The 27,808-nt window shown below is 44.4% G+C and overlaps 1 protein-coding gene across 5 annotated transcripts; it reads right to left on the minus strand.

Moving 5' to 3' along the window:
- kiaa0753 (KIAA0753 ortholog) lies at positions 1-27,808 on the minus strand. 5 transcript variants are annotated; one of them, XM_023980004.2, is made up of 17 exons: positions 27,383-27,808; positions 24,088-24,375; positions 23,703-23,970; positions 23,290-23,462; positions 22,973-23,194; positions 22,312-22,504; positions 21,095-21,279; positions 20,822-20,970; positions 20,525-20,680; positions 19,617-19,706; positions 19,207-19,294; positions 18,658-18,744; positions 18,281-18,451; positions 17,976-18,057; positions 17,160-17,280; positions 4,231-4,461; positions 1-3,055 (listed from the first exon to the last, which is right to left on the minus strand). In XM_023980004.2, exons 1-17 carry the CDS (start codon positions 27,482-27,484, stop codon positions 2,902-2,904), a joined length of 2,760 nt encoding a protein of 919 aa, XP_023835772.1. In that variant the 5' UTR covers positions 27,485-27,808; the 3' UTR covers positions 1-2,901. The 5 variants fall into 5 exon arrangements, with proteins under 5 accessions (XP_023835772.1, XP_023835750.1, XP_023835757.1 ...); XM_023979982.2 differs by having other exon boundaries at positions 21,095-21,276; positions 23,703-23,973; XM_023979989.2 differs by having other exon boundaries at positions 20,822-20,967; positions 23,703-23,973.

Consider the following 27,808-nt stretch of genomic DNA (forward strand, 5'->3'; position numbering starts at 1 on the left):
TTGTTCATTAAAAAACGGTTTATTCAAAAACAAATATAAATACATGGTTTAAATTCTTTATCAACCACATTAAGCATTTTGAAAACAAGCACACAATATTTTTCCAAAGTAAACAAACAAAAATCAAACAGACAGAGAATCAGTAGGAAGGCAAAGGCTGGTGGGGGATGGATGTTTATCACGTTACGCTTGATGGTTTCCATCAAGGCTGAAAATGCCTTTGGGTTTTTCACACTTAACAGTTTCCCGTGTGTTTCAAGAATGGTCCACCACCCAAAGAACATCCAGCCAACATGGCACAACTGTGGGAAGCATTGGAGTCAGCATGGTCCAGCATCCCTGTGGAAAGCTTGACACCTTGTAGAGTCCATGCCCTGACGATTTGAGGCTTAGCTTTCAATACATCGTCAAATTCTAACCATGCCTTATGACAAAGCAAGGATAAGGGTTTCATATTTGATATCTAGCTCTGACTGCCACTGCTTTAAGATTACCCACAGCCTTGTATTGAGGGGGAAACAAGGTTATTTCTCTCTCGTTGCTGATGCAGAGATTTTATAGGTCAGACTATATGATGACGTCAGGGAGATCACAGCCCAGGGAGGGCACATACTGTACGGATCAATTTCTCAACTGGAGCAGCTGCACTCCTCTCCCATATCCACACCCAGAGCATGGATCTAACTACCACGATCTCTTCCGTAGTTGTTCAGAGTAAGAGAATGTCACTGGTTCTGTAAATAGGTAAATATGTCCATATGGATATTATAGAGAGAAAAATGATCTCACTTGGCTAAAGATCATATCCAATTTTCTAAGAATTGTGAAACGTGCCAGCCATCAGCTGAACTGTCCCCGAGGGACACCTAAAATGATTCTATCCAGCCTGAATGGACATATTGCCTCAAAATGAGTCACTGTGTGTTCCACATAATTCATATCATGACTAGTCAATATTCATGGTCACATGAATTCTGTCTTTGACAAGGATAATTATGCTGGCTAACATACTGTAGGGACAGGCCATTCTCACCATTAGAACACTCCTGTATCTGGGTGGCTGTCGTTCAAATTGATAAAGCAAGATGCATCTCATTTTAAAAATATGTTTTAATACTAATATCATGAAAGTTATCAAGTGAATCACCCGATACCTAATTTTGACAAAATAAAACAACCTTCAAATATTGTCCCAGAAAAAAGTTATGACGAAATAAACTTTGGGCATCAGTATAAAACAGTCTGCCATGAATGTGCCATAAAACATCACATAAATAAAATGCATCAAAGCACACAAAACCAATTTCATTATGTTCTGTGTTATGTGTAAACAGATCAGAATAGATCATAAACAGATTTTGTTGTTCTGTTTGTTAATTGTGTTGAAAATACATTTCTGTGATGAATCTGTGTTGGCTGTCTGGGGCGGGGGGTGATACATTCAAAACCTAGGTATCAACAGACAGCATCCAGCACAATGACAATGAAAAATAATTAGAAATGAGCCATCCTGACTCTCACAGACAAACAATATGCTTTTCAATTACAAGTATTCTGCAATTCAAAAACTCCTATTATAATGCTGCAATGGCTCCTAGATTCCAATTTGTGTAGAGCTCTGGGAAGAAACAGAACTGTGAGAGTGAGACATGTGTACGTGCATAAGCCTGTATGTATTCAGACACCCACACAAAACACAGTTGGCGGAGAGAATTGTGTCTGATTCAGAGTGAGCTAATTCACTCAGTCACTCTCTGTCCCCTGTCAGTCAGCTCCTCTAGGGGCCAACTCAACAGTCACTCTCTGTCCCCTGTCAGTCAGCTCCTCTAGGGGCCAACTCAACAGTTCACCGCTGTCCCCTGTCACAGTCAGCTCCTCTAGGGGCCAACTCAACAGTCACTCTCTGTCCCCTGTCAGTCAGCTCCTCTAGGGCCAACTCAACAGTCACTCGCTGTCCCCTGTCACAGTCAGCTCCTCTAGGGGCCAACTCAACAGTCACTCTCTGTCCCGTCAGTCAGCTCCTCTAGAGGGCCAACTCAACAGTCACTCTCTGTCCCGTCAGTCAGCTCCTCTAGGGGCCAACTCAACAGTCACTCTCTGTCCCCTGTCAAGTCAGCTCCTCTAGGGGCCAACTCAACAGTCACTCTCTGTCCCCTGTCACAGTCAGCTCCTCTAGGGGCCAACTCAACAGTCACTCTCTGTCCCCCGTCACAGTCAGCTCCTCTAGGGGCCAACTCAACATCTGGATGTGTCTCTCTCCTCCTTCACAGCTGCTTTCAAGTCTCTCTCCATGGCCTGAGAACATCCGCTCAGGCCGCTCCTTCATCCAACGTGCACTCATGATATATGCACTCTCAATGAATTTAAAATGAGTAATTTGGCTAACAGAGTATTTGGTGCATGCCATGGGAAGTGAAGCACACAATTTCAATGACTGCAATTTGCTATCCGGATTTCCTATTAACCAATGAATCGCGCCCTTGGCTTGCTTACCCCCTATTGTTAATTCCCCCAAACAATTCATTTACTTCCATGTTTCAATGTGGAAACGGAAAGCGTGAGTAATCCTCTGGGAGAGGTTTATTTATGGAAAGAGGGGAGACATAACTTCTAATCCCCTGTAATGTAGTAATATTCTCTCTAAACTTATCAAAACCAACTTTCCCAGTGGAATTCACCCATCCCTCTGTAAGAACAACAGAAAGGAACCTGCCAAATAGGAATAATCTGCATTGCTTTAGTTCCATTCTATTCTGAATATTGTCACATCAATGCAGTCAGGATGTTTTCCTGACTGTGGAATTTGCACTTTTTTGACTATTCCGTTGGTCCTGAATTGAAATATCCACCTACGCAGTACACCTAACTAACTCGCCCAATGTCTGTGAATAGGAAGAGGATCTATTGGATGTCTAACGGTGAAACTGAAGCAGGAGGTGACGTGATTGGCTGAAGGAACTCGGAGGTGAAGACAGCRTCTGCGTACTCCTCACAGACGTCCTGGAACTCTGCTGCTACGTCAGCCAGGGCCTCGGACATAAGCTCCTCTGACAGACTGGGAGCAGAAGGAAAATTAGAGAAAGAAACATGTCAGGAGTCCCTGAACCAAACAAAAAGATAAAGTTGTATATAAAGCTGAAAAGCCATTCTGCTTACCAAAGAAACCCATGTAACAAATACAAGTTTGTTCCACCTTAGTCTTTCAAATCAGACAGAGGGAGGGAGCACACAMCAGGGACCTCACCACACACTGACTGGTATGGGCAGCTTATTACCAACATCTGWCAGATAGACAGGTTACTCTGATGAGTGAGAATAGCAGGCTAATTGASATGGCATTTCCCCCCATCTTTCCCTTGATACTGGAGTAATTGGACTGGTCCCTCTGAAACAACCTCCCTCCCCTAACAAATGAAGAATAGTTCAGATGCATAGCTCAAGAGGATGGCATATGATTGTCATCTCTCTCTCTCCTGTCATCGCTCTCTCTCATGTCATTGCTCTCATCTCTCTCTCTCTAAAAGTAACGAGGCAACAATAATAGTTGTCCCTTGGCTGGCAGGGTTGATTTTCTTCGCTCACTTTTTTTGCAGCAATTCACACTTCCCTCACACGTATATGGTGAGAGGAGAGAGGCATCTCCAAATGCCAGACCTGAGTATCTCTCCTTTGGTAACGTTAAGAACAATTGCCAGATAATTCAATTATATCTGCTTCTCTTTAAAATGCCTGAATATAATGTGTTTCTGATCTATCACACTCTAATGCATTCAGTATACTCAGAGACAAGTGGGATTCTCTGCATTGCACCAACTTAAGAATTATTTTAAATATGCAAATGTGTGGGTGGGCTAGAATAACAACTGTGAACACCAGAGACCAGATCCTGTAGCGCAGTATGCTAAACCATGCAGACACATGCACCCCACAACTAGTCAAACACTGGGCCTAATGTTTGAATAAGCAAAGAGCACAATGTTTGTGGAAGAGTTGTGTAGCCAGGTGAATAATCCATCCTCCTACACACAGTGTCATTCATAACTGGCTGGCAAATAAGACAAATCTGTCGAGATGGCTCAGGAGACAACAAACCCAAGCAGCAAAATGTACATTTGAGAAAGTGAAACATTGAAAAGTACTATAGTTGTGCCTGTACTGCTAGGCTGCATCCCAAATGGAACTAGTAAAACTGTACCCATCGGTCCCTGATCAAAAGTAGTGCRGTTTCACCTGTCTGCAATGGCCCAGGGGTTGAAGCTGCCCACAGCCTCGTGGGCTACCAGGCGGAGGTAGGCTTCGTGGTCCTGTCTGTATTGCTGAATATTCCTRTGCATGCTGGCTGGCACAGAGAGCCGCGTCCCGTCTCCCCACCTCTCCCCTGGGGCTGGGAAGGTGCTGCTGCCGCCAGGTTGACCTGGGGAGACCTCCTCCCTGATGCTGCCCTCAAACAGGACACTGTGGCTGTAGAGAGATGGAGAGACAGACAGGGTGTTCAGACTGGAGAGAGAGACAGACAGGGTGTTCAGACTGGAGAGAGAGAGACAGAGAGAGAGAGAGAGAGAGAGAGAGAGAGACAGACAGGGTGTTCAGACTGGAGAGAGAGAGACAGAGACAGAGAGAGAGAGAGAGAGACAGAGTATGCTCAGGATGTAGAAAGACAGAAACAGACAGACAGACAGGATGCTCAGGCTGAATACCAGACTGATGGAGCTTCACACCGTCTTTTCATTACATTGTCCTCATCTCCATTCAGTCTGATTCAATTGGGTACATCTGTCAATGGAAGTGGAATAGCAGCAGCCTGGAATAGAACTGCTATTCATCGAGGTAGGGGCCGGAGCCAATTGCCATATTGAGAGGCGCCCGAGTCAATTGGAAGAGGAAGGAGGCCCTTGGTAACCGAATAACCTCTTCATAGAGTCATGCCCTCACTGTGGTCCCGAAGAGGCACACACCCAGAGAGGAGGTTGAGAGGGGTGTGATGCTACGTCCTAAGGTCTGTGTGCTCCACTCACATCCCTCACCCCCACACTTCCCTGAGGGGCTCAGGTGGGCAATGTCAAGGCCAGGGTTGTAATATTTTTTTCTGTGAGCAAATCAGTCCAGCTCTGGCAACAGCACTCTGGCTGTTACTATATTTAGAGACAGATGCAGCAGTTCCACGAGCAAAATGTCTCTATAATGTTCTCCCCACACACCAACCCAGGTCCAGTCCAGTCCCATCCCTGGCTGTTTGCTCCTGCTGTTCTTGGTGTCTGCACAACATGAGGCCAGGCTGTGGGCACACAGACACACAGGGAGAAGTGCCAGGGTGGGTAATTCACTGCTAGCCCAACCAATTCGCTTCATCCCTGGACTACACACAGGGCCCATTTATGCTCTTGGGTCATTTAAGGGTCACTGTGGCGATCATTTCCCTTTTCCCCTGCTGCAAGGTTTCCTTTATGTCCACGAAAAAAAGAATAACACATTTAGATTAAAAGCAGTGTGAAMGCTCCCAAGCATTATGTGCAACTCTAAGAGTGTGGGAATGAGGGCACCAGCCTGCCGGCACAGCCAGGAAACACAAATTCAAATGGCAGCACATTTTCACGAAAGAGAAGATTAATTCTGCATATTTATCATTGAGTGATTTTCACCTTGGTGGGTAAGAGCATGGTAAGACGATGTGAATGTTAACATTTCCAGTAAAATATACAAGCTGCACTACTCTTTCTCCTGGCTCTACAAGCATGCTTAGAAAGTTAGGAGATAATGAGGACACACTCACTGACATGTTGATCGTCAGTGGTGAATATTTTGCAGTCTGTTCACTGTTGTGAATGGGCAGCAGTTGCTGACAGAGGGAGAGGGTAGCTGCAGTCTGATTATAGCCTGACAAACCCAGCCCTCTCACATCCACCTACTACAGAAAAGCAGAGTGGGAAAAAACACAAACTGATGAGCAGCCTGAGCCATAAATTCCCACAGCGAAGTGTGTGAAATTGTCTTCAAATATCTTACGTTTTCTCATTCTTCTCCAACAACTCCAGAAGTCTATCGCCAAGGAAACAGAGAAAGTGGCAAAACACCAGCTCCATGTTTGATATATCAAACAGGAAGCAGACTGAGCTGAGCGCACGAGAGAGAGTGAAATAACGAGAAAGCGAGAGACCCAAATCTGTTTTCAGAGATAGTGGGGGGTGATTCAGGGGAAGAGGCTGGCTACAGCTCTACTGCTAGAGAAATGGTGCTTAGGTTCTGAGAGCAGAGGGAGAAAATCAATGCATTAAGAAAACAGGTGGATAGAGAAAACAGTGCAGAGAAAAGGAGGTGAATCATTACAATGTGGTAGCAACTTTTATTTTCTTTCTGCCTACACAACAATAACAGATGGTTCTACCCATCAGGGCCAATCGCAGAGACAGGGGCAGTGTTGGAGTTTCTTGGGAGCTAGAGGGCGATTAGATGGGCGGGTAACAGCGGGTAACACCGCACCAAATCTACTGAGATGCTCGTCTCCTGTAACAAGTTTACGGCTTAGAAGAGATTGTTCTGAGAGAACAGTACAAGAGAGTGATAGTTTGAGAGAAAGAGGAACACACCAGGGACAAAAGTATGGCTCTCCAACCCTGTTCCTGGAGAGATACCGTCCTGTAGGTTTTCACTCCAACCCTAATCTAGCACACCTGATTCTAATAATAAACTGGTTTATAAACTGAATCAAGTTAGTTACAACTGGGGTTGYAGCGAAAACATACAGGAGGGTAGCTCTCCAGGAACAGGGTCAGAAAGCCCTGGGCAAAAGACTGGAGAGAACAGAAAAAAATCAGTCTTTAGATAGTATGGAGCAACAGCAGACCAGTCTTTAATCTGACTATTGATTTGTTTGTCTTGGTGGTGGTGGTGGAGCTGTGAGCTGTGGTAAGCCAGCGAGGGACAGTCTCTTTCCACTAGGTCTTCTCACCATGGAGACCTCTTTTCCTCCGCTCCAATGATGCATGACCCCCCCCACTCCCACTCCGCTGCTCTCACCAGACGCATACTGAAGAGTAGATTCTCTACCCACCCATCTCCATCATAAATCTCCCATCAACTCCATCATAACCACCCATCATCTCCATCATAACCACTCATCATCTCCATCATAACCACCCATAATCATCTCCATCATCATCACCCATCATCTCCAGCACAATCACCCATCATCTCCAGCACAATCACCCATCTTCTCCAAAATAAATCACTCACCCCAATTCAACCCAGGTCACAGAGAGAGATAAGGATCTACAGCATCTTATGGAGTATAGATACAAGTCGGAAGTTTACATACAGCTTAGCCGAACTCAGTTTTCACAATTCCTGACATTTAATCCTCGTAAAAATTCCTTGTCTTAGGTCAGTTAGGATCACCACTTGATTTTAAGAATGTGAAATGTCAGAATAATAGTAGAGAGAATGATTTATTTCACCTTTTATTTCTTTCATCACATTCCCAGTGGGTCAGAAGTTTACATACACTCGATTAGTATTTGGTAGCATTGACTTTACATTTTTTAACTTGGGTCAAACGTTTTAGGTAGCCTTCCACAAGCTTCCCACAATAAGTTGGGTGAATGTTGGCGTATTCCTCCTGACAGAGCTGGTGTAACTGAGTCAGGTTTGTAGGACTCCTTGCTCGCACACACTTTTTCAGTTCTGCCCACACATTTTCTATGGGACTGAGGTCAGGGCTTTGTGATGGCCACTCCAATACCTTGACTTTGTTGTCCTTAAGCCATTTTGCCACAGCTTTGGAAGTATGCTTGGGGTCATTGTCCATTTGGAAGACCCATTTGCGACCAAGTTTTAACTTCCTGACTGATGTCTTGAGATGTTACTTCAATATATCCACATAATTTTCCTCCCTCATGATGCCATCTATTTTGTGAAGTGCACCAATCCCTCCTGCAGCAAAGCACCCTCACAAACATGATGCTGCCACCCCCGTGCTTCACGGTTGGGATGGTGTTCTCGGCTTGCAAGCCTCCCCCTTTTTCCCCCAAACATAACGATGGTCATTATAGCCAAACAGTTTTATTTTCGTTTCATCAGACCAGAGGACATTTCTCCAAAAAGTACATCTTTGTCCCCAAACCGTAGTCTGGCTTTTTTATGGCGGTTATGAAGCAGTGGCTTCTTCCTTGCTGAGCGGCCTTTCAGGTTACGTCGATATAGGACTCGTTTTTACTGTGGATATAGATACTTTTGACATGTTTCCTCCAGCATTTTCCCAAGTTCCTTTGATCGTTCTGGGATTGATTTGCACTTTTCGCACCAAAGTACGTTCATCTCTAGGAGACAGAACGCGTCTCCTTCCTGGAGGTATGACGGCTGTGTGGTCCCATGGTGTTTATACTTGCGTACTATTGTTTGTACAGATGAACGTGGTACCTTCAGGCGTTTGGAAATTGCTTCCAAGGATGAACCAGACTTGTGGAGGGCCACAATTTTTTTCTGAGGTCTGTTAATTTATTTATTTATTTCACCTTTATTTAACCAGGTAGGCAAGTTGAGAACACGTTCTCATTTACAATTGCGACCTGGCCAAGATAAAGCAAAGCAGTTCGACACATACAACAACACAGAGTTACACATGGAGTAAAACAAACATACAGTCAATAATACAGAAGAAAATAAGTCTATATACAATGTGAGCAAGTGAGGTGAGATAAGGAGGTAAAGGCAAAAAAAGGCCATGGTGGCGAAGTAAATACAATATAGCAAGTAAAACACTGGAATGGTTGATTTGCAGTGGAAGAATGTGCAAAGTAGAGATAGAAATAATGGGTGCAAAGGAGCTAAATAAATAAATAATAAATACAGTAGGGAAAGAGGAGTTTTTTGGGCTAAATTATAGATGGCTATGTACAGGTGCAGTAATCTATGAGCTGCTCTGACAGCTGGTGCTTAAAGCTAGTAAGGGAGATAAGTGTTTCCAGTTTCAGAGATTTTTGTAGTTCGTTCCAGTCATTGGCAGCAAGAGAACTGGAAGGAGAGGCGGCCAAAGGAAGAATTGTTTTGGGGGTGACCAGAGAGATATACCTGCTGGAGCGCGTGCTACAGGTGGGTGCTGCTATGGTGACCAGCGAGCTGAGATAAGGGGGGACTTTACCTAGCAGGGTCTTGTAGATGACCTGGAGCCAGTGGGTTGGCGACGAGTATGAAGCGAGGGCCAGCCAACGAGAGGGTACAGGTCGCAGTGGTGGTAGTATATGGGGCTTTGGTGACAAAACGGATGGCACTGTGATAACTGCATCCAATTTATTGAGTAGGGTATTTTTAAATGACATCACCGAAGTCGAGGATTGGTAGGATGGTCAGTTTTACAAGGGTATGTTTGGCAGCATGAGTGAAGGATGCTTTGTTGCGGAATAGGAAGCCAATTCTAGATTTAACTTTGGATTGGAGATGTTTGAGTGAGTCTGGAAGGAGAGTTTACAGTCTAACCAGACACCTAGGGATTTGTAGTTGTCCACATATTCTAAGTCAGAGCCGTCCAGAGTAGTGATGTTGGACAGGCGGGCAGGTGCAGGCAGCGATCGGTTGAAGAGATGCATTTAGTTTTACTTGTATTTAAGAGCAATTGGAGGCCACGGAAGGAGAGTTGTATGGCATTGAAGCTCGCCTGGAGGGTTGTTTACACAGTGTCCAAAGAAGGGCCAGAAGTATACAGAATGGTGTCGTCTGCGTAGAGGTGGATCAGAGACTGCAGCAAGAGCGACATCATTGATGTATACAGAGAAGAGAGTCGGTACAAGAATTGAACCCTGTGGCACCCCCATAGAGACTGCCAGAGGCCCGGTCTTGGCTGATTTCTTTTGATTTTCCCATGATGTCAAGCAAAGAGGCACTGAGTTTGAAGGTAGGCCTTGAAATACATCCACAGGTACACCTCCAATTGACTCAAATGATGTAAATTAGCCTATCAGAAGCTTCTAAAGCCATYAATTTTCCAAGCTGTTTAAAGGCACAGTCAACGTAGTGTATGTATGTAAGCTTACAGTGAATTATAAGTGAAATAATCTGTCGGTAAACAATTGTTGGAAAAATGACTTGTGTCATGCACAAAGTAGATGTCCTAACCGACTTGCCAAAACTATAGTTTGTTAATAAGAAATTCGTGGAGTGGTTGCAAAACGAGTTTTAATGACTCCAACATAAGCGTATGAACACTTCTGACTTCAACTGTACTCTAGTCTAATGTCTGTTGAAATATTAGAATTACAGGCAATGCATTTGGACTGAGGACTGAGTGTTTCTCAGGATGAAGTAGCTCCATTAAAGCTCTAGACTATAGCAGCTAATTCAATCTTTATGATGAACTATTAGTCTAGGCTCAATAGCTAAGTGGTTAATTGGAGTGAAAGGGGGCTACATATTTGTAAATTAGCCATAGCTAATTATATTTTTTCCTCATCATCAATTATAAGCACATTTTTTCTAAGGAGAGATTTGGGCAAATGATATCTCAACAGAAGTGTACATTTGTCGGTAAGATGARTTTATAAGAGGATGTTATAACACATATATACATACACATGATGATTGTAAATGGTGGAAAGATATGAATTCAACATCTGCCACACAAAGACTGAATATTGGGGAGTGTAGGCTTTTTGTCTTCGGGGATCTCAATGCAGCACAACAGGCTTTGTACCTACCCCAAATGAAAAGGGACACTTGTCAATGACAAATAACAAAACACCTGAAGAAAAGGGAATGGGGGAGCAAAGAGTTCCTACGAATTCCATAACAAATCAGATGACAGTTGTTTGAACATTGTGTTCTATAACAACATTGTGTTCTATTCTCAACATCCAGGAGAAAAAATAACCAATAACAGCCTTTGAGCTCCTCGATGACAAACAATAGAATCAAATCATTTAAGAGTGATAGGCATACTGAATGATGTGTGCACTGCTTTCTACGCTATGACATATGCTTATGCATCCAATCCCTGTTGTGTGTGTGTTTGTGTTGTCTGCAGTGGAGGGGCCTGCTGACTCCCTGTGCTGAGCAGTGTTTGGTTGTAATCACAGGCACACACACTCACATATTAAGCTCCCAACACTAAATCGGCAGCTGTGCCCACTCACCGCTTCCCAAACACACAGCAGTAATCACCAGTTTCATACATTCTACACTACAACAACTGTCCACACACACACACACACACACTAGCTACCACTATCCATTCCTTATAGAATCACTAGCCCCCTCTAGTGACTGTCTGACATACTAAAGGGGTTTGCTCCCCAGCGACTTAAACTACGTGTAAATCGTCCTGTGGTGGACAACCCTATAAAAAGTGTGAGAACAGAATTTCATGAACATAATGATACCAATAACTCTCTCTCTCCCTTTAGATGTATCCTCAGTTGACCTATTTTCCACTAACAATCCATTATGCAGAAACCTGAAGAAGTTTGTACTTCATCACAACAAGTATGCATGAGTAGTAAATTGGGCATAGTTTAACTGAGCAATTTAGCTGTGTCCAGAACCTACCTAGAGCTCTCTTCACTGTATTGTACAACGGCCCAGACCTCCACCTCTGTCTGATGTGGTCCCAAAGGGATCTATTTTATTTTAATTAACCTTTTTTTTAATTCAAGGAAGTCCCATTGAGGTCAGAAGACAATTTCAGTGGAGCAACTTCCCGGAGTTGGGAATGTAATAAGAATAATCAAATGAGAACAATACAACACTAGACATGGGAATCATCTTCATTTTGAAGCTAGGAGCTACACTGTGGTAATAGATTTAGCCTGTGCTCCTGCTCATATCTTCTGATCTGAGGAGGGAGGGCTGGTTGAACAGTCAGAAAGCAATCTGAGAAATGTCATTCCCATATGAGCCATCCAACAGGCAATAGTGTGCTGTAATTACCAGAAGGGCTTCACTTACTGAATAATAATCACCTCCGGTCTGAATAACACTTCTGATAAATCAAGAACAGATGTGATCTTGACAAAAAAAAATGACAACAGGACTATGAGGGCTGGCAGAAGAACCTCCAGAGAAATATACATTTTAGCGCTGGCAGTGCAGTACTAGAGATGTGCACTCAGCAACAATCTCTGCCTTCAGCAAGATGTGGCTGCACACTTGAGGATAAACATGTAGAAATATAATTATGTCTCTTCGATATGTGAAGATGTCCCAAGACAAACACTATCTCACCAACAGAAGAATCAGTAAGCCAGACACACTACACGGAACAGAAACCCCTCGAGTAATTCCATACAAAACCAGGACAAAAAAAGACCATGACTTGAGGTTTTACACAAAATGTTATCCATAGAATGGTCCTTTGGAGCAGGGTTTCCCAAACTCGGTCCTGGGAATTTTGCCCTAGCACTAGACAGCTGATTCAATTGAGAAATAATTAATCAAAGTTGGCATATTTATTACATTTTGGCCTTACCCAGGTCTCCTTTAAGACTCAATTTGTGTCATATGAAGCTTTACTGCTTGCTCTGTAGTATTGTGCTCTTTAGTATTTTTTTAAATTTCAGTAATAAACTATGTTTACAATAATGTATGAATACTGACAAATATAAACATGAATATTGAAAAAATGTATCTTTCAATAGATTGTTGAACATATTACACTCTACAGGCATCTCAAAGCTCCAGAGTGGGAGTTCTGCTAGTTTTAAAGTTACGGCCCATTTTATACAGCGAAATTGGCATAGTAGGCAATGTAACCAATCACAGCCCTCCTTTTACTTGTATCTTTGCACATCCTGCAAATCACCAGCAGAAAAAGAAGCAACATTCATACATTAATGTCAAAAAAAGTATATTGAAATTAAAATACTATTCATATTACAGAGCAAGCAGTAAAGCTTCATAAGACCATTTTTTTGCTTGTAGCACCTACAGACGAAACATTATTGCAGTGTCACCAACCTGTCGATCCCGATCGACTGATCGATCTTCAAGGCATTCCTAGTCGATCACCAAACATTTCTGTAGAAAAACCAACGTGCATATGATTCAGAAGCCCTGCGCACCGGGTAGGCAAAGTGTTCCCACTTTGAATCATTTCATTTGTCTGAAAATACAAACTCCGCATAACCGGTGGACCGGGAGATCCAAGAATACAGCAAAGAGCTGCTTTGTTTTGGAGCGAGTTCATGTGTATGTTTTTATTCAGCACTATTACAAAAGACTCTTCTCCCTACTTCACTTGCGCTGCAGCTGCAATGAATGAGTATCCAAGTGTATCAATATCCCAGAATTTGTATTATTAGCAGTTCGCCGTGTCTATTTTAATATCAAGGAATATTTCATTTTCTATGGTCATAGGAACAACATTAATTTATGCATGAGGCAGATGCGGTGCGACTTGAGTTTCACCATAACACCATACCCAAACCGGACGTGCCCGTGTGCCATCGTGCGCAAATTGATTTTGTCCCCCCACACCAAACACGATCACGACACACAGGTTGAAATATCAAAACAAACTCTGAACCAACAGGTCTAAAAGCATTAAACATTTATGGCAATTTAGCTAGCTAGCTTGCAGTTGCTAGCTAATTTGTCCTATTTAGTTAGCTTGCTGTTGCTAGCTAATTTGTCCTGGGATATAAACGTTGGGTTGTTATTTTACCTGAAATGCACAAGGTCCTCTACTCCGACAATTAATCCACACAAAACGGTCAACCGAATCATTTCTAGTCATTTCTCCTCCTTCCAGGCCTTTTCTTCTTTGGACTTTATATGGCGATTGGCATCTAACTTTCATAATAAGGTGTGTTACCATGACCGACTGACCTCAGTTCATCTTTCAATCACCCACGTGGGTATAACCAATGAGAAGATGGCACGTGGGTATCTCCTTCAATAAACCAATGAGGAGATGGGAGAGGCAGGACTTGCACCGCGTTCAGCGTCACAAATAGAACTGACTTCTATTTTAGCGCTTGGCAACGCAGACACTCGTTGGCACGCGCGAGTAGTGTGGGTGCAATGATTGAATAACATACATACTGTATGTATGCGAGCGGTGTGGTCAGCATGTAAGGTGGAAGACGGTGTCCCCTCTCTCTGGTCAGACTCACAGGAGGAAAGGAAGGAGAGAGCAGGGACCGTGAGAGGTGAACCCTGCTCTCTCCCTCCCTCCACTGAGACTAATGCCGTGTTCAAAACGTATGGGAACTCGGAAATKTCAGACTTTCCACTTCAATACGTTCAAGACACCTGGAAACTCTGGAAAAACGAGATCTGACTGGGAAAAATATTTTTGAACGGTCATCCAACTCGGAATTCCAAGTCGGAAACTAAGGCTTCTTTCTAGAGCTCAGACTTTCCGACCGAAAGATCACTGACGTCAGGATTTGACCTTGTAACCAATATGCTTTGATACTGTATAAGGCCTACTGCACAAACCTCATTCCTACAGAACAGTTTTCATTAGGTTAATGTTACATTTTTTAAGTCATGTAGAAAAAAGAAAAAAAATCTGAGTGGTAGATCTAGGCTTGCTTTTTGACTGTGACGAAAAAGTTGGTGACCACTGCATTACGGAGTCTTAAAGGAGGCCTGAGTAGGTGTGAGTAGGTGACCACTGCATTACGAAGTCTAAAAAGGAGAGTAAGGCCAAAATGTCATAAATATGCCAACTTCCATTAATTATTTCTCAATTACGCTTTTAGATACAAATGTCAAAAATACAGTATGTCAACAATCTTTCCTCCAAAGGACAATCCTATGGATTACATTTAGTGAACATTTCCAAAATCATGTTCGTTTTTTTCCCCTTCCTTTCTATGGAATCACTCTCTAGTGGCACCTTTATCTCAATCCTTTTCAGTCCTGAGTATTTGGTTGACAAATTTTCTCCACGTAATCAAGGTTAATAGAAAGAGTGGAGGGAAGAACTCCAGAATATGCTCTGTCATTCTGTCTGTTTGTGGGGGATGAGACAATATCCATGTGCCATTTAGAATCAATGCCTATTGCTTTACAAATGACACAGAATATGCTGAAAACTTAACCGGCATTCTCAGACACACAACACACAATCATTGTGTTGTGCTTTCACACGAGTGCACTCGTCGATACAAACAAATACCTGGCTTAATTTTCGATCAGACACTTCCACATTATCTCCATCATACAGCTATTGGGGGAAAAGCAAGGGAAGTACAAGGGAGAGAATTTTCATGACGCACTCTGCTAGTCTTTTTATAGGAATCCTGTCAGAGAGCAGTGTGTCAGAGGCAATGCGGTAGACACGGGCCATTTTCCTTTTTTAAACACACAAACTAAATTACCTGCCACTCAGGCAGAGGTGAGAAGTCCCATTGGACTGTGTAATTCACTGGGCCGTGAGAGGGAGGAAGACACAGAGGCAGACTGCCCTGGATGAGTCTAATGCTATCTTCATAGAGGCAGGATGATACAGGTAGCTGTTAGCTACAACACAAGGTTAGAAGTAAAGCTAATCTGGCCAATCACTACCTCCAATACAGGATCAAGAAAGCCAAGCTCAGTGAGTTCTGCAAGCATTGTTTTACCCATAAACCATATGAAATAACTAGACAAAGTCATAACCTGCGCTATGCATGGAGTTTGGGTTTTACCACATCTTCCTCCTAACTCACAAAACAGACAGCAAGAGTTATAGTTTTCTGGTGGTTTGCCCATAACCTAGTTGCCAGTCTCTGTTCAGTTATTACATTCCATCCTCCTTGTACTCCGTGTCATTTGCCAAAGACACAAGGAGTGGGATGTTACAGAGACTAGTGCCCAGACTAGTTTGCCCGCTCTTCAGAGACAGCAACAGAAGGTTACAGATGGGTGGGTAAAAGCAGACAGAATGAGTGAGAGATGAGTCACAGAAGAGTTGGTCTGAGCCCCTCCAGAAGGTCCTGTTGGGGCAGAATCAGTGAACTACTGACTGTCTTTAATCTGCTAATGGTGCTGCTGCTTGAATCTGTTCCACTGCATCATGCTGGCATGTCCGCTCTGCTCCACTCTCAACAACTTACTTCCCCTGTCAGCCGTTGGCTCCCATCTCTTACACTCTCCCATCTTTCTTCTTCCTTCACTTTCCTAGTTCATTTAAGCAACGGCAGCTACAGCTAAAGCTCTGGCAGGGGAGGGAGGCAGAGGCACACTCCCTCTATGTGTTGCCAGAGGGAGGATTTGGAAGGAGTTAGGCTTGGTCTCATTGCAGCCAGGAGACATTAGGGGTGGAGATGAACAGCCAGAATTGAGGCATAACAAAGCAGTGCCTTCTGGGAAAGGCATAAAAAAACATTCCACTTCCATCAATTTTGTTGTGGACGCCAACTGGAAAATAAAGCTATTGACAATTTTTGGGACGGTGGTTTTTTTGGGCACTTTCTCACTGCATCAGTTTTGTCTCGTTATATTGTCCCATGCCATCCTTGACACCTTAATGAGCTCCTGTCTGATAAGATGGGAGCAGGTTAAGTGATGTCATACACCATTATCCTCTGTAATGAAGTGACACTTAGAGGAGACTCCAGACGTCCCATCTCCCAGTATAGCATCTCATAACCCTTAACTACAATCTGCAACATCAACAAATGGTCAGGGTACGGCATTCCAATATTCAAACAGTAAATGTAGAATTAAGCAATAAGGAACGCGGGGGTGTGGTATATGGCCAATATACCACGGCTAAGGGCTGTTCTTAGGTGTGACACAAGTCGGCGTGCCTGGACACAGCCATTAGCTGTGGTATATTGGCCATATAACACAAACCCCAGAGGTGCCTTATTGCTATTATAAACTGGTTACCAATGTAATTAGAGCATTAAAAATAAAATGTTTTGTCATGCCCGTGGTATAGGCTGATATACAACGGCTGTCAGCCAATCAGCATTCAGGGCTTGAACCACCCAGTTTATAAAAGTAAACCATCTGTCCATACATCAACCCATTAAAAACTCAGACAGGGCTTTCTCTAAGATGGTGGCTGCAGTACTGCATYGTGATTACTACAAAACAAACATATTAACATACAGATACTATAATAATACACAATATTCTATTGAATACTGTGCATAGGACTATTCACAGAGAAGAGCGCTTTGGCAACACCAGAAATGACCTGGGAAAGGGAGAAAACAGAAGAGCACATCATGTCAACTCACCCGGTCTCCACAGGGCTCTCCAGGACAATGTCAGCTGTGGTGGTGTGTCTCAGTGCTGGCCTGGTGATCCTAACGGGCTGAGGAGAGACTGGCCTGGAGATTAGAACAGAGCTCTGGGGCCCTGAGAAAGAGATGGGGGAGAGGGGGATAAGAGAAAGAGGAGTGGAAAAGGAGTGAGAATGAGGGATAGCCTTGCTCTCAACTGGCTAAAACAGCACTAACACAATACCTTCACCTGCAGGGTACCAGAGGAACAACAATTCAAACCCCCATGCAAAAGTGTGTGGAGGGGCCTCCCGGGTGGCACAGTGGTCTAGGGCARTGCATCGCAGCGCTAGCTGTGCCACCAGAGACTCTGGGTTCGCGCCCAGGCTCTATCGCAGCCGGCCGCGACCGGGAGGRCCGTGGGGCGACGCACAATTGGCCTAGCGTCYTCCGGGTTAGGGAGGGTTTGGCCGGTAGGGATATCCTTGTCTCATCGCACACCAGCGACTCCTGTGGCGGGCCGGGCGCAGTGCGCGCTAACCAAGGTAGCCAGGTGCACGGTGTTTCCTTCCGACACATTGGTGCGGCTGGCTTCCGGGTTGGAGGCGCGCTGTGTTAAGAAGCAGTGCGGCTTGGTTGGGTTGTGTTTCGGAGGACGCATGGCTTTCGACCTTCGTCTCTCCCGAGCCCGTACGGGAGTTGTAGCGATGAGACAAGATAGTAATTGCTAACAATTGGATACCACAAAATTGGGGAGAAAAGGGGGTAAAATTTAAATGAAATTAAAAAATTAAAAAGTGTGTGGAGGAGTTACTTGGTCTGTTTACTCACCAGTAGTGTCCCTTCTGTTCCAGTAGTAAGGGTCTGAGTATGTGAGGGTAGCAAAACGCCTCCTCACAGCTTCCTGGTCTTTCTGCTCAGACACATAGACGACAGAAGTACATTATTTCAATTAATTATTCAGCCAAACAATAATACAAAGCCTTTTCAGGAATCCAGACTGGACTGGACAGTGCATTCACTGTCTCCACAGCACAGCTTGACCAAGGCTGTCAAACATCACACAAACTGACCAGTGGTGCCCTTTCAAACTCCCCGTGTGGTGACCTTTCCTTAGGGCTGTGCTCAGGGCTCACCTCCATCTCCTCCATGCGTAGCAGCATGCTCTCCAGGGTGGGGGCTTGGAGCTGGAGCTGGGCCAAACCCTCCGTCCGTCTGTCTGTCTCCACCGCCCAGGCAGCCCGCGCTGCATCGGCCAGCAGCTCCTCGAGCAGGGCCTCACTCAGCACCTCAGCGCTCTCCGCAGCCTGGCGAGGGAGGTAGATAAGCAGAGCTCAGCACATGGGAAAGGGTTTTATGGAATCACTTCAGGGCTGTTTCCCCAAATGGCACCCTATTCTCTATATAGTGCACTACTATTGACCAGAGCCCTACGGGCATTTGGGACTCAAATACTTAGAAAAAAAAGAGTTAATATAGGTCAGTATCATTACGATATGACAGGGTTACTCACTCTGTCTGCAGCCTGTTCAGACAGTTGATGCCTCAGTGACGATGTGGCCTTTCTGTCCCGGGTCTGAGAGGCAGCAGCTCCTATCTGCTGGGGTACACAGGTAGGGCAAGCTCAGTACCACACCACTACTGACCTTCTCCTACCTAACACCAACCTCTCCTACTCTAACTCAGTCTTGTCACTTAGCACATACACAAGGCTGCAGCAGTACACCCTAGGCCTAGCTGTAAAATCCCTATTCATTTCACTGTGCTGGCACAAATCTGGTGGTAAAGAGCTGTATGGATTTTTCAATTACAAATGAGATGTATTGATTTTCCCACTCTGAGGGCAGTGGAATTCCTGGGGGAGGGGAAAGCTCTCCCTGGTCCAGGCTTTTCTTATGTAACAACAATGTGGGTATTGAGTGACAGAAAAGTTACACACTCAGTTATTTATTCCCTGCCTGCTGAAAAGCAAGAAAAAACTAAAAAGGATTGTCTTAAGTCTATTTTTTGTGTGCATACAACCCTTCATTTTTTGAGAGGAGAGTTTAAATGTTTGTTTTACCAGGGCTTGGTTCAACAGAGGCTGAAGTCTCCCTCGGGCCTCCTGCTCAGCTCTCTCAGCCCACTGGGTTGGAGAGCCCACCTCAGACCTGACACACACACACACACACACACACAAGCCTGGTGTGACAATATATAGGCTTTGAATCCTGTCTTTTTACTCAGTTATTCCCCTCTGGCTTGGTAATATTGTGTTTGTCCATTGATTTCCAGACTCATACTTGTCACAAACCCGGAGGGCTTCAGGGAGGTGTTAAGTTTTAATAGTTTCACACTGAGGAACAAGTACCTTGACACAACTATAAAACATTTTGACCTTCCACTTTTAGCTTGACAGGGTAGACTAACAGTATATTTGTTTCTAGGCTATGACAGGGAATGTGTACAGGAAGTAGTACTACACTAGTGTACCGGAGTCTCTGGATGCGTTCTGCTTCATCTTTACTCAGCTGATTTAGGTCCCTCAGTCTCTGCATGGTCATCCTGTCCAGCCAGGCTTGCCTGTGCATTCACATAAAACACACAGTACAACACAGACATAAAACACACAGTACAACACAGACATAAAACACACAGTACAACACAGACATAAAAACACCAACAGTACAACACAGACATAAAAACACACAGTACAACACAGACATAAAACACACAGTACAACACAGACATAAAACACACAAGTACAACACAAGACATAAAACACCCCACAGTACAACACAGACATAAAACACACAGTACAACACAGACATAAAACACACAGTACAACACAGACATAAAACACACAGTACAACACAGACAGAACCAGTCCTAATGTTAGCTACCGAAAGCAGGCTGCAGGCGTTGGATTAATTATAGACCTCAATTGCACTAATTAAGATTTGATTAGTGGAGAGGGTTGCTGTGCACTTGAATTTAGTGCAGGCAGACAGGTACTGCTATCCATCACGGTGCTTTAAAAAAAAAAAAAATGTCCCCAATCGAAAAAGCAAGCATTTAGATTGAATTTATTGGAGAAATTAACTTTGAATTGGAATCAGAGTATTGCTTGCAGCTTTCAGAAAGTGGGGTCTGAGATCATGGTTTTAAATGACTTAATTACTCAAAATGAGCAGATCCATTAATTTAAATGTTCCCTGGGCAGTTTCTTTTGGTTCATTCATTCTGCTATATTATACACCAACTAAAACCTAAAATAAGTGAGGCTAATAAGGTACTGTGATGCTAATAAGGCACAAGGTTGTTTGCCATGTCCAATGGTTTATGTTTTCTGTGTTAAAGGAAAAGCATTACGCAAATGTATTACTGTTATTATCACTGACCTGAGGGCTTCGTTGTGGGCTTGTCTCTGTCTATCAGAGGTCAAACCCTGGTCCTGCTCTGCTGTCACCACACCAACTGGCTGCTGCGCTGAGGGTCCTGAGGAGGGCTTCAGGGGGGAGAAGAGACATCGAGGCTCTGGCCTCTTCTGAGGGGAGCTGGTCACATAACACAAGTGGAAGTGGATTAGAAAAAAATGACAATTAAAAGAGACTAAGAGAAGGAGAGCGAGTACGCAGCGAGAGTAAGTTACAAAAGAGAGACTGAGGACAAGAGAGAGAGCTCTCCTCTGAGCTCACCGCTGCTGTTGTTGTTGTTTAGGAGGAGAGTGAGGTGACGTGGGTATCCAGGGCACAGAGGCCTCCTTCTGTGGGTGCTGACACACTCTCAGCCTGGAAGCCACTGTGGGCTGCTGGAAACCTGCATCCCTCACATGGGCTCCCTGCTTCTGGACAAAGATCATGTTTAAGAGACACAATTGTAGTGAAAATAGTTCAGGCTAGCCAGTTATATAATGGACATATTAAAATAAATGTAATTGCAGCAAAAATGTTCGTATTAAACTCACTGACCTTTGTCCTGTCGGGGTGCAGTGCTCCTCCTTGACTGTTGGGGACCTGCCCCCCTCCTTCCCTGAATTCTCTGAGATGGACCAAACTCTCCAGGCCAGCACTGAGCATCTGGCTGCGATGCAGCTGTGGAGGAGGCTCTGTGGCTCCGGGGGGCTGCTGATGCCGAGGGACCGCTCTCCTATCTGCTAACATCACAACATTGGCTCATGATCAGTTTTGATTGAAATGTTGTTTTGAAACACTTCAACAGCGAGGCTATGTGCTCAATAGATAAGTGTTACAGTGCTTGACATGACTAATCAAACACTAGTAAAGCCTGTATGACCCGTAGGAATAACATCTGCCTGCTAATTTGACAGACTACACATTTACCTGGCCAACAAGCACACAAACAGACACCTGCCTGCTGCTTGTTTGGCAGTGTGGAGAAGGTAAGGGGCTTTCTCATTGACAGTGGGAACTATTATTAGTTTCCAAGGAGACTTGTGTATGCAACACAGTTCGAACSCTCTCGTGATGTGTGGTGGCTGCACTCACTCTCCCACAGAGAGACTGTACACAGTAGGACCTAGCCACCCACACAATGAGCTGCCTGCAGGAGACCCCTGGCCAGAGAACCGGACCCCAGTCCCTCTTTCCCCTCTTTGTGTCACTCAGACAGCCCCTCGTTAATCTCCACCCTGGTGCCGTGATTCGGGCTTGGTGGGAGGCCCAAACACACGCAGCACTTAAGCCTTCAGGTGATTCATGAGAGGGAGCCATAAAGATCTGCTCCCTCATTCACAATGAGAGAACAGGGTAAACAAAGACATGAGAGTTAGACAGTTAGACATGACGCAAAATAAAAATGCCGTTTCAGGAAATGTTCCGCAATAAATGTTATATTTTTGGATCAGATATTTTATCAACTGCTGTGTCTGTGTGTCTGTGTTTGTGGTTTCTGTGGTGACTGGGGTTTCAACCGTAGGAGGGGGGTGCTGATTTGTGGTTGTTCCCAGTTTTATGATGTATGAAATTACTTTACATGAGTTATTGATGTTATGAGGATATGGAATAATGAGCCAATAATAAAAAAAAAAAAGACAAGATAATTAGGCTATCTTTATTAAAATGCTAATAAAATAGCTTCAGCAGCACAGCTGACTGAGATAATGAGTGTCTCTGAATGCTGAGTCACTCAGCCAGAATTAGAATGAGAACACCTGCTCGCTGCTCACCAGGGAAGGACTTCTTGGGGCCTGCTGCTCTATGAGGTCCTCTGAGACCCCTGGTGGCAGGGCCCCTGGGTGGACGGGGAGGAGACGTGCTGCGATGTGGAGACCTGCGGTGGCGTGCAGGGGAGGAGCTGCGTACTCGGGCCTGCCTCCTCTGTGCGTGACTCTCCCGCTTGCTTAGAGCAGTATCCAGGGTCTGAGAAACACAGAGAGCGACAGGAAAATCAAATATATTCTGTTAACATTAAAATTCAAGAAGCCAAATCAAATCTAAATTAAATGTAGTGTATAATACATCAGCTCTACCTATGGTTGTGTAGCTCTCCAGCACATTTATTTCCAATGTCTTTAGATTGAATAGCTTAGTTTTTTTAAATAGAGTATTACTTGTATAACCTAATATTGATTTACAAAGTTTGATTGCTTATCAAAAATTAGCAATAGATTTGGGACATTTTCTGGTGTCCAGCTTCTGTGTCATAAGGTGAGTGTGACCTGTAGGTGATGGATTTGATCTATGGATGCATCACAAATGTCTGTCTATTTGCTATATAGTGCATTACATAGGACCAGAGACCTTTGACCCCTGCCCCTGGTCAAAAGTACTGCATTATAAATGAGAATAAGTAGCCATTATGTATAATAAGTAGCCATTATGACTGACCTCTAGTTTCAGCAGGATGTCCAGGGCAGTCTCTGGGACGGCTGATCCCTGGCCCACCTCCACCTTGGCCGAGCACAGAGAGAGCTGGCGGATCAGCTGGCCCAGCTCTTTATAATGGGAGGGCATCCTGCCCTCAGACGTGTCAGACAGCTGATTAGTGAACACCTGCATGGCCCTGACCGCCCCTCTGTGGGCAGCAACCAACCTGTCCATCGCTCTGGACTGAGAAAATGAAGACAGAGGGAGATGGGTGTTAGTCTTTGTCATTGTCCTCATCATGAACCTCATCACAGCTTGGGTTATTAAGTGAGACTTACTTTGTTTGTGTGCTGAATCTTCTGGGAGCGTAATTTGTCTAAATCCTCTTGGATCTCTTTCACCTGTTGTTGTAGCACATAGATGATGCGTGCAGAGCGAGCTGCCTGTTCCTGTCTGCGGACCTCCACCCTGCGCTGCTCATCAGGCTCCAATGGCTCTACAACCATTCGCCCTGGAATGCACAGCACAATACACATGACCATGGGTCTCTAAACTGCATGCAGTGTCCCATACAATAAATACCATTCAAAAAAGTTCATAACAGCATATTAAATAGATTGGCATATTAGCACTTGTATGCCAACAAGGTGCCACTCCAGGTGTGTTACCCATAGAAATAGGATCACTAGAACCTCTGACCATGGCCATTTGACTGGTAAACTTATGGGTGACTTTATTTATGTGGAGTTACCTCTGTTAGCCAGCTGATCTATTCTCTGGATGAAGTTGGCCAGCTCTCTCTGCAGCCTGCGGACCTCCMGGCTGAGGGCTGTGTGGGGCTCCTTGCTGGCTGTTTGCCTTGGGCCTGGGTCTTTGGTTGGGGGGGACCGGCCYTGATCAGGCCCAGGGGGTATGGAGACGTACTTCTGYGGGGTGTAAACAAGCACCTTGGCTCCAGACTGAATCACTTCTTCTTTGGGGCTGGCCGTCTTGGACCTCCCCTTAGGAACAACCCCCTTCTGCTTGAAATTGAAAAATGATAAAGGTTGATCATCGATGAATCGTTCTTGGAGAAGAATAAGATGGATATAAACAGTACAAGTGAAAGGGGAGTATACTGATGAGCTCTTATTTACCTGCTCCACATTGTTCTTGATGGGAGTGGTCTCCTCTGGCTGTGGTCTGATGGGGTAGCTGTTCAATGACTCCTGTCGTCTCTTCCTCAGATCTCTCTTGGCCAGCCTGACTGCAGCCAGCAGACGCTCCTCAGACAGAGCAGAGAAACACAGAGAACTGCAGGTGCTATCCAGGTCATCCCGCTTCTCTACCCAGGGCATCAGCTTCTCAATCACAATGGGTGCAGGTGGGCCAACTTGGGTAGCACGGTTATAGGCGTTGGCAGGCATGGCTGCATTGAAAAGTAACTGAAAGAGAACAATAGTGGCACTGGCATCATTCCTGTTGTTGCAATGACATAATGACCAACTTAGCTAGCTAAGTTGACGTTACATCCGGCTGTCCAATTTATGATCTGGCCACATCAACTGGCATTCACAACGTTATCTTTCAATATCCATCATGATGGCATGCTAGAATCCTAAGATAGAGAGATAGAGTACAGTAGTACTTTATTAATCCCAACTTGGGAAATTGTTTTATCACTTCAGCATCATATCAATAGAATGACAAAGACAGGACCCGTATCAGTGACAAACACATGATAAAACACATATTATAAACTGAGGGGGTTCAAGCCCTGAATGTTGATTGGCTGTCAGCCGTGGTATATCAGACCGCAAACCACGGGTATGACAAAGCATGTATTTTTACTGCTCTAATTACGTTGGTAACCAGTTTATAGTAACAATAAGGCACCTGGGGGGGGTGCCTTACCTAAGAACAGCCCTTAACTGTGGTATATTGGCCATATACCACACCTCCTCTGGCCTTATTCCTTAAATAAGACAACGTACGTTAATAGCCATAAAAGACAGGTAAGAAATGATGCTGTTTCTCAGGAGAATAGACAACAACTAAACATTAAAAAGGCATAACAAATTAGTCATTTATAATGGCTGTGTGTAAAAATGACCTTTTGGGCAGGATGAACCTACTACTAAACTCCGCAAAAAAAGAAACATCCCTTTTTCAGGACCCTGTCTTTCAAAGATAATTCGTAAAAATCCAAATAACTTCACAGATCTTAATTGTAAACGTTTTAAACACTGTTTCCCATGCTTGTTCAATGAACCATAAACAATTGATAAACATGTACCTGTGGAACGGTCGTTAAGACACTAACAGCATACAGACGGTAGGCAATTAAGGTCACAGTTATGAAAACTTAGGACACTAAAGAAGCCTTTCTACTGACTCTGAAAAACACCAAAAGAAAGATGCCCAGGGTCCCTGCTCATCTGCGTGAACGTGCCTTAGGCATGCTGCAAGGAGGCATGAGGACTGAAGATGTGGCCAGGGCAATACATTGCAATGTCCGTACTATGAGACACCTAAGACAGCGCTACAGGGAGACAGGACGGACAGCTGATCGTCCTCGCAGTGGCAGACCACGTGTAACACCTGCACAGGATTGGTACATCCGAACATCACACCTGCAGGACAGGTACAGGATGGCAACAACAACTGCCCGAGTTACACCAGGAACGCACAATCCCTCCATCAGTGCTCAGACTGTCCGCAATAAGCTCAGAGAGGCTGGACTGAGGGCTTGTAGGCCTTTTGTAAGGCAGGTCCTTACCAGACAACACCAGCAACAACAACGTCGCCTATGGGCACAAACCCACCATCGCTGGACCAGACAAGACTGGCAAGAAGTGCTCTTCACTGACAAGTCAAGATTTTGTCTCACCAGGGGTGATGGCCGGATTCGCGTTTATCGTTGAAGGAATGATCATTACACCGAGGCCCGTACTCTGGAGCGGGTCCATCATGGTCTGGGGTGGTGTGTCACAGCATCATCGGGCCGAGCTTGTTGTCATTGCAGGCAATCTCAATGCTGTGCGTTACAGGGAAGACATCCTCCTCCCTCATGTGGTACCCTTCCTGCAGGAATGTCAGTGTTCTGCCATGGCCAGCGAAGAGCCTGGATCTCAATCCCATTGAGCACGTCTGGGACCTGTTGGATCGGAGGGGGAGGGCTTGGGCCATTCCCCCCAGAAATGTCCGGGAACTTGCTGGTGCCTTTGTGGAAGAGTGGGGTAACATCTCACAACAAGAACTGGCAAATCTGGTGCAGTCCATGAGGAGGAGATGCACTGCAGTACTTAATGCAGCGGCTGGACACACCAGACTGTTACTTTTGATTTCAACCCCCCCTTTGTTCAAGGACACATTATTCATATTTGGTGGAACTTGTTCAGTTTATGTCTCAGTTGTTGAATCTTGTTATGTTGATACAAATATTTACACATGTTAAGTTTGCTGAAAATAAACGCAGTTGACAGTGAGACGACGTTTCTTTTTTTGCTGAGTTTATGTTGCATTCGAGCGCTGTGGAGTGGGTGTGTAGCATTGTCCATGATCATGTGTGTTTTAGCTTGCAGCCTTTTTATGAACATGTCCTGCATTGACTCGACTGCATCTGATTGTATCACTTGATTTCTTTATGATTTTGTCCAGTTTGTTTGTCATCCTTCGCTAAGTTTCCCTTCCAGAATTMTATTTATTTATTTCACCTTTATTTAACCAGGTAGGCCAGTTCTCATTTACAACTGCGACCTGGCCGAGATAAAGCAAAGCAGTGCGACAAAAACAACAACACAGTTACACATAAACGAACGTACAGTCAATAACACAATAGAAAAATCTATGTACAGTGTGAGTAAATGTAGAAGAGTAGGGAGGTAAGGCAATAAATAGGCCATGGAGGCAAAATAATTACATTTTAGCATTAACACTGGAGTGATAGATGTGCAGATGATGATGTGCAAGTAGAGATACTAGGGTGCAAATGAGCAAAAGGATAAGTAACAATATGGGGATGAGGTAGTTGGGTGTGTCATTTACAGATTGGCTGTGTGCAGGCACAGTGATCGGTAAGATGCTCCGACAGCTGATGCTTAAAGTTAGAGGGCGATATAAGACTCCAGATATAAGACATAATGGCATAACACAAAACACTTGCCATTACACGTTACCTACCTTTTATGATACAACTTACTATTGCAGAGTCATCACAGAATTTCTGCAGGTCGTTCAGTTCATTGTGTGTGAAGTCATTTGTATAGAGAGTAACCAGGAAAGGTGACTGGACCGTCCCTTGTGGGGCTAACGTTACCGTGTTTGTGCATACGTGGTCTGATAGTACTGCCTGTTGAGTCTTACGAATCGTGGTTTATTGGTCAGATAGTTCACAATCCATTTGACCATATGTGGGTTTACATGAATGTCCTTTAGCTAACGTTGTCTTACCTGATTCTGAGAAAGTCGAGAGCAACGATTTGTACCTAATGTGACCCAGCTTTTCGATTGTCCTAGGGTCATCGGGGACTCCTTCAGAAAGTTTGCAGCCATAGCTGTTCCTGAATCCTCTAGCTAGCTAAGTACCGGTATATCTACATCAGCTGTAACCATGGCTAGCTGCCTAGATAGCTAGTTAACGTTAGGCTAACGGTTAGCTTTGATCCAATTTGCCACCCTTAGCCTAACGTTTCAGTACGTATCTAGCCATGCAACATTATGCTTCGATTATTATAATGTAAATAAATTGAAAATATGTGGCTCGGGGACTATTTGTACGGGATACAATTCGACAGCTAGCTAGCAATTTAATCTCAGTTTWAAAAAATTAAAGCGCCGCCATGACAACCAATAATAAGCACTGTCTTCCGTAAAAAC

Source organism: Salvelinus sp. IW2-2015, linkage group LG4p, assembly GCF_002910315.2.
Source record: "Salvelinus sp. IW2-2015 linkage group LG4p, ASM291031v2, whole genome shotgun sequence".
Taxonomy (NCBI): domain Eukaryota; kingdom Metazoa; phylum Chordata; class Actinopteri; order Salmoniformes; family Salmonidae; genus Salvelinus; species Salvelinus sp. IW2-2015.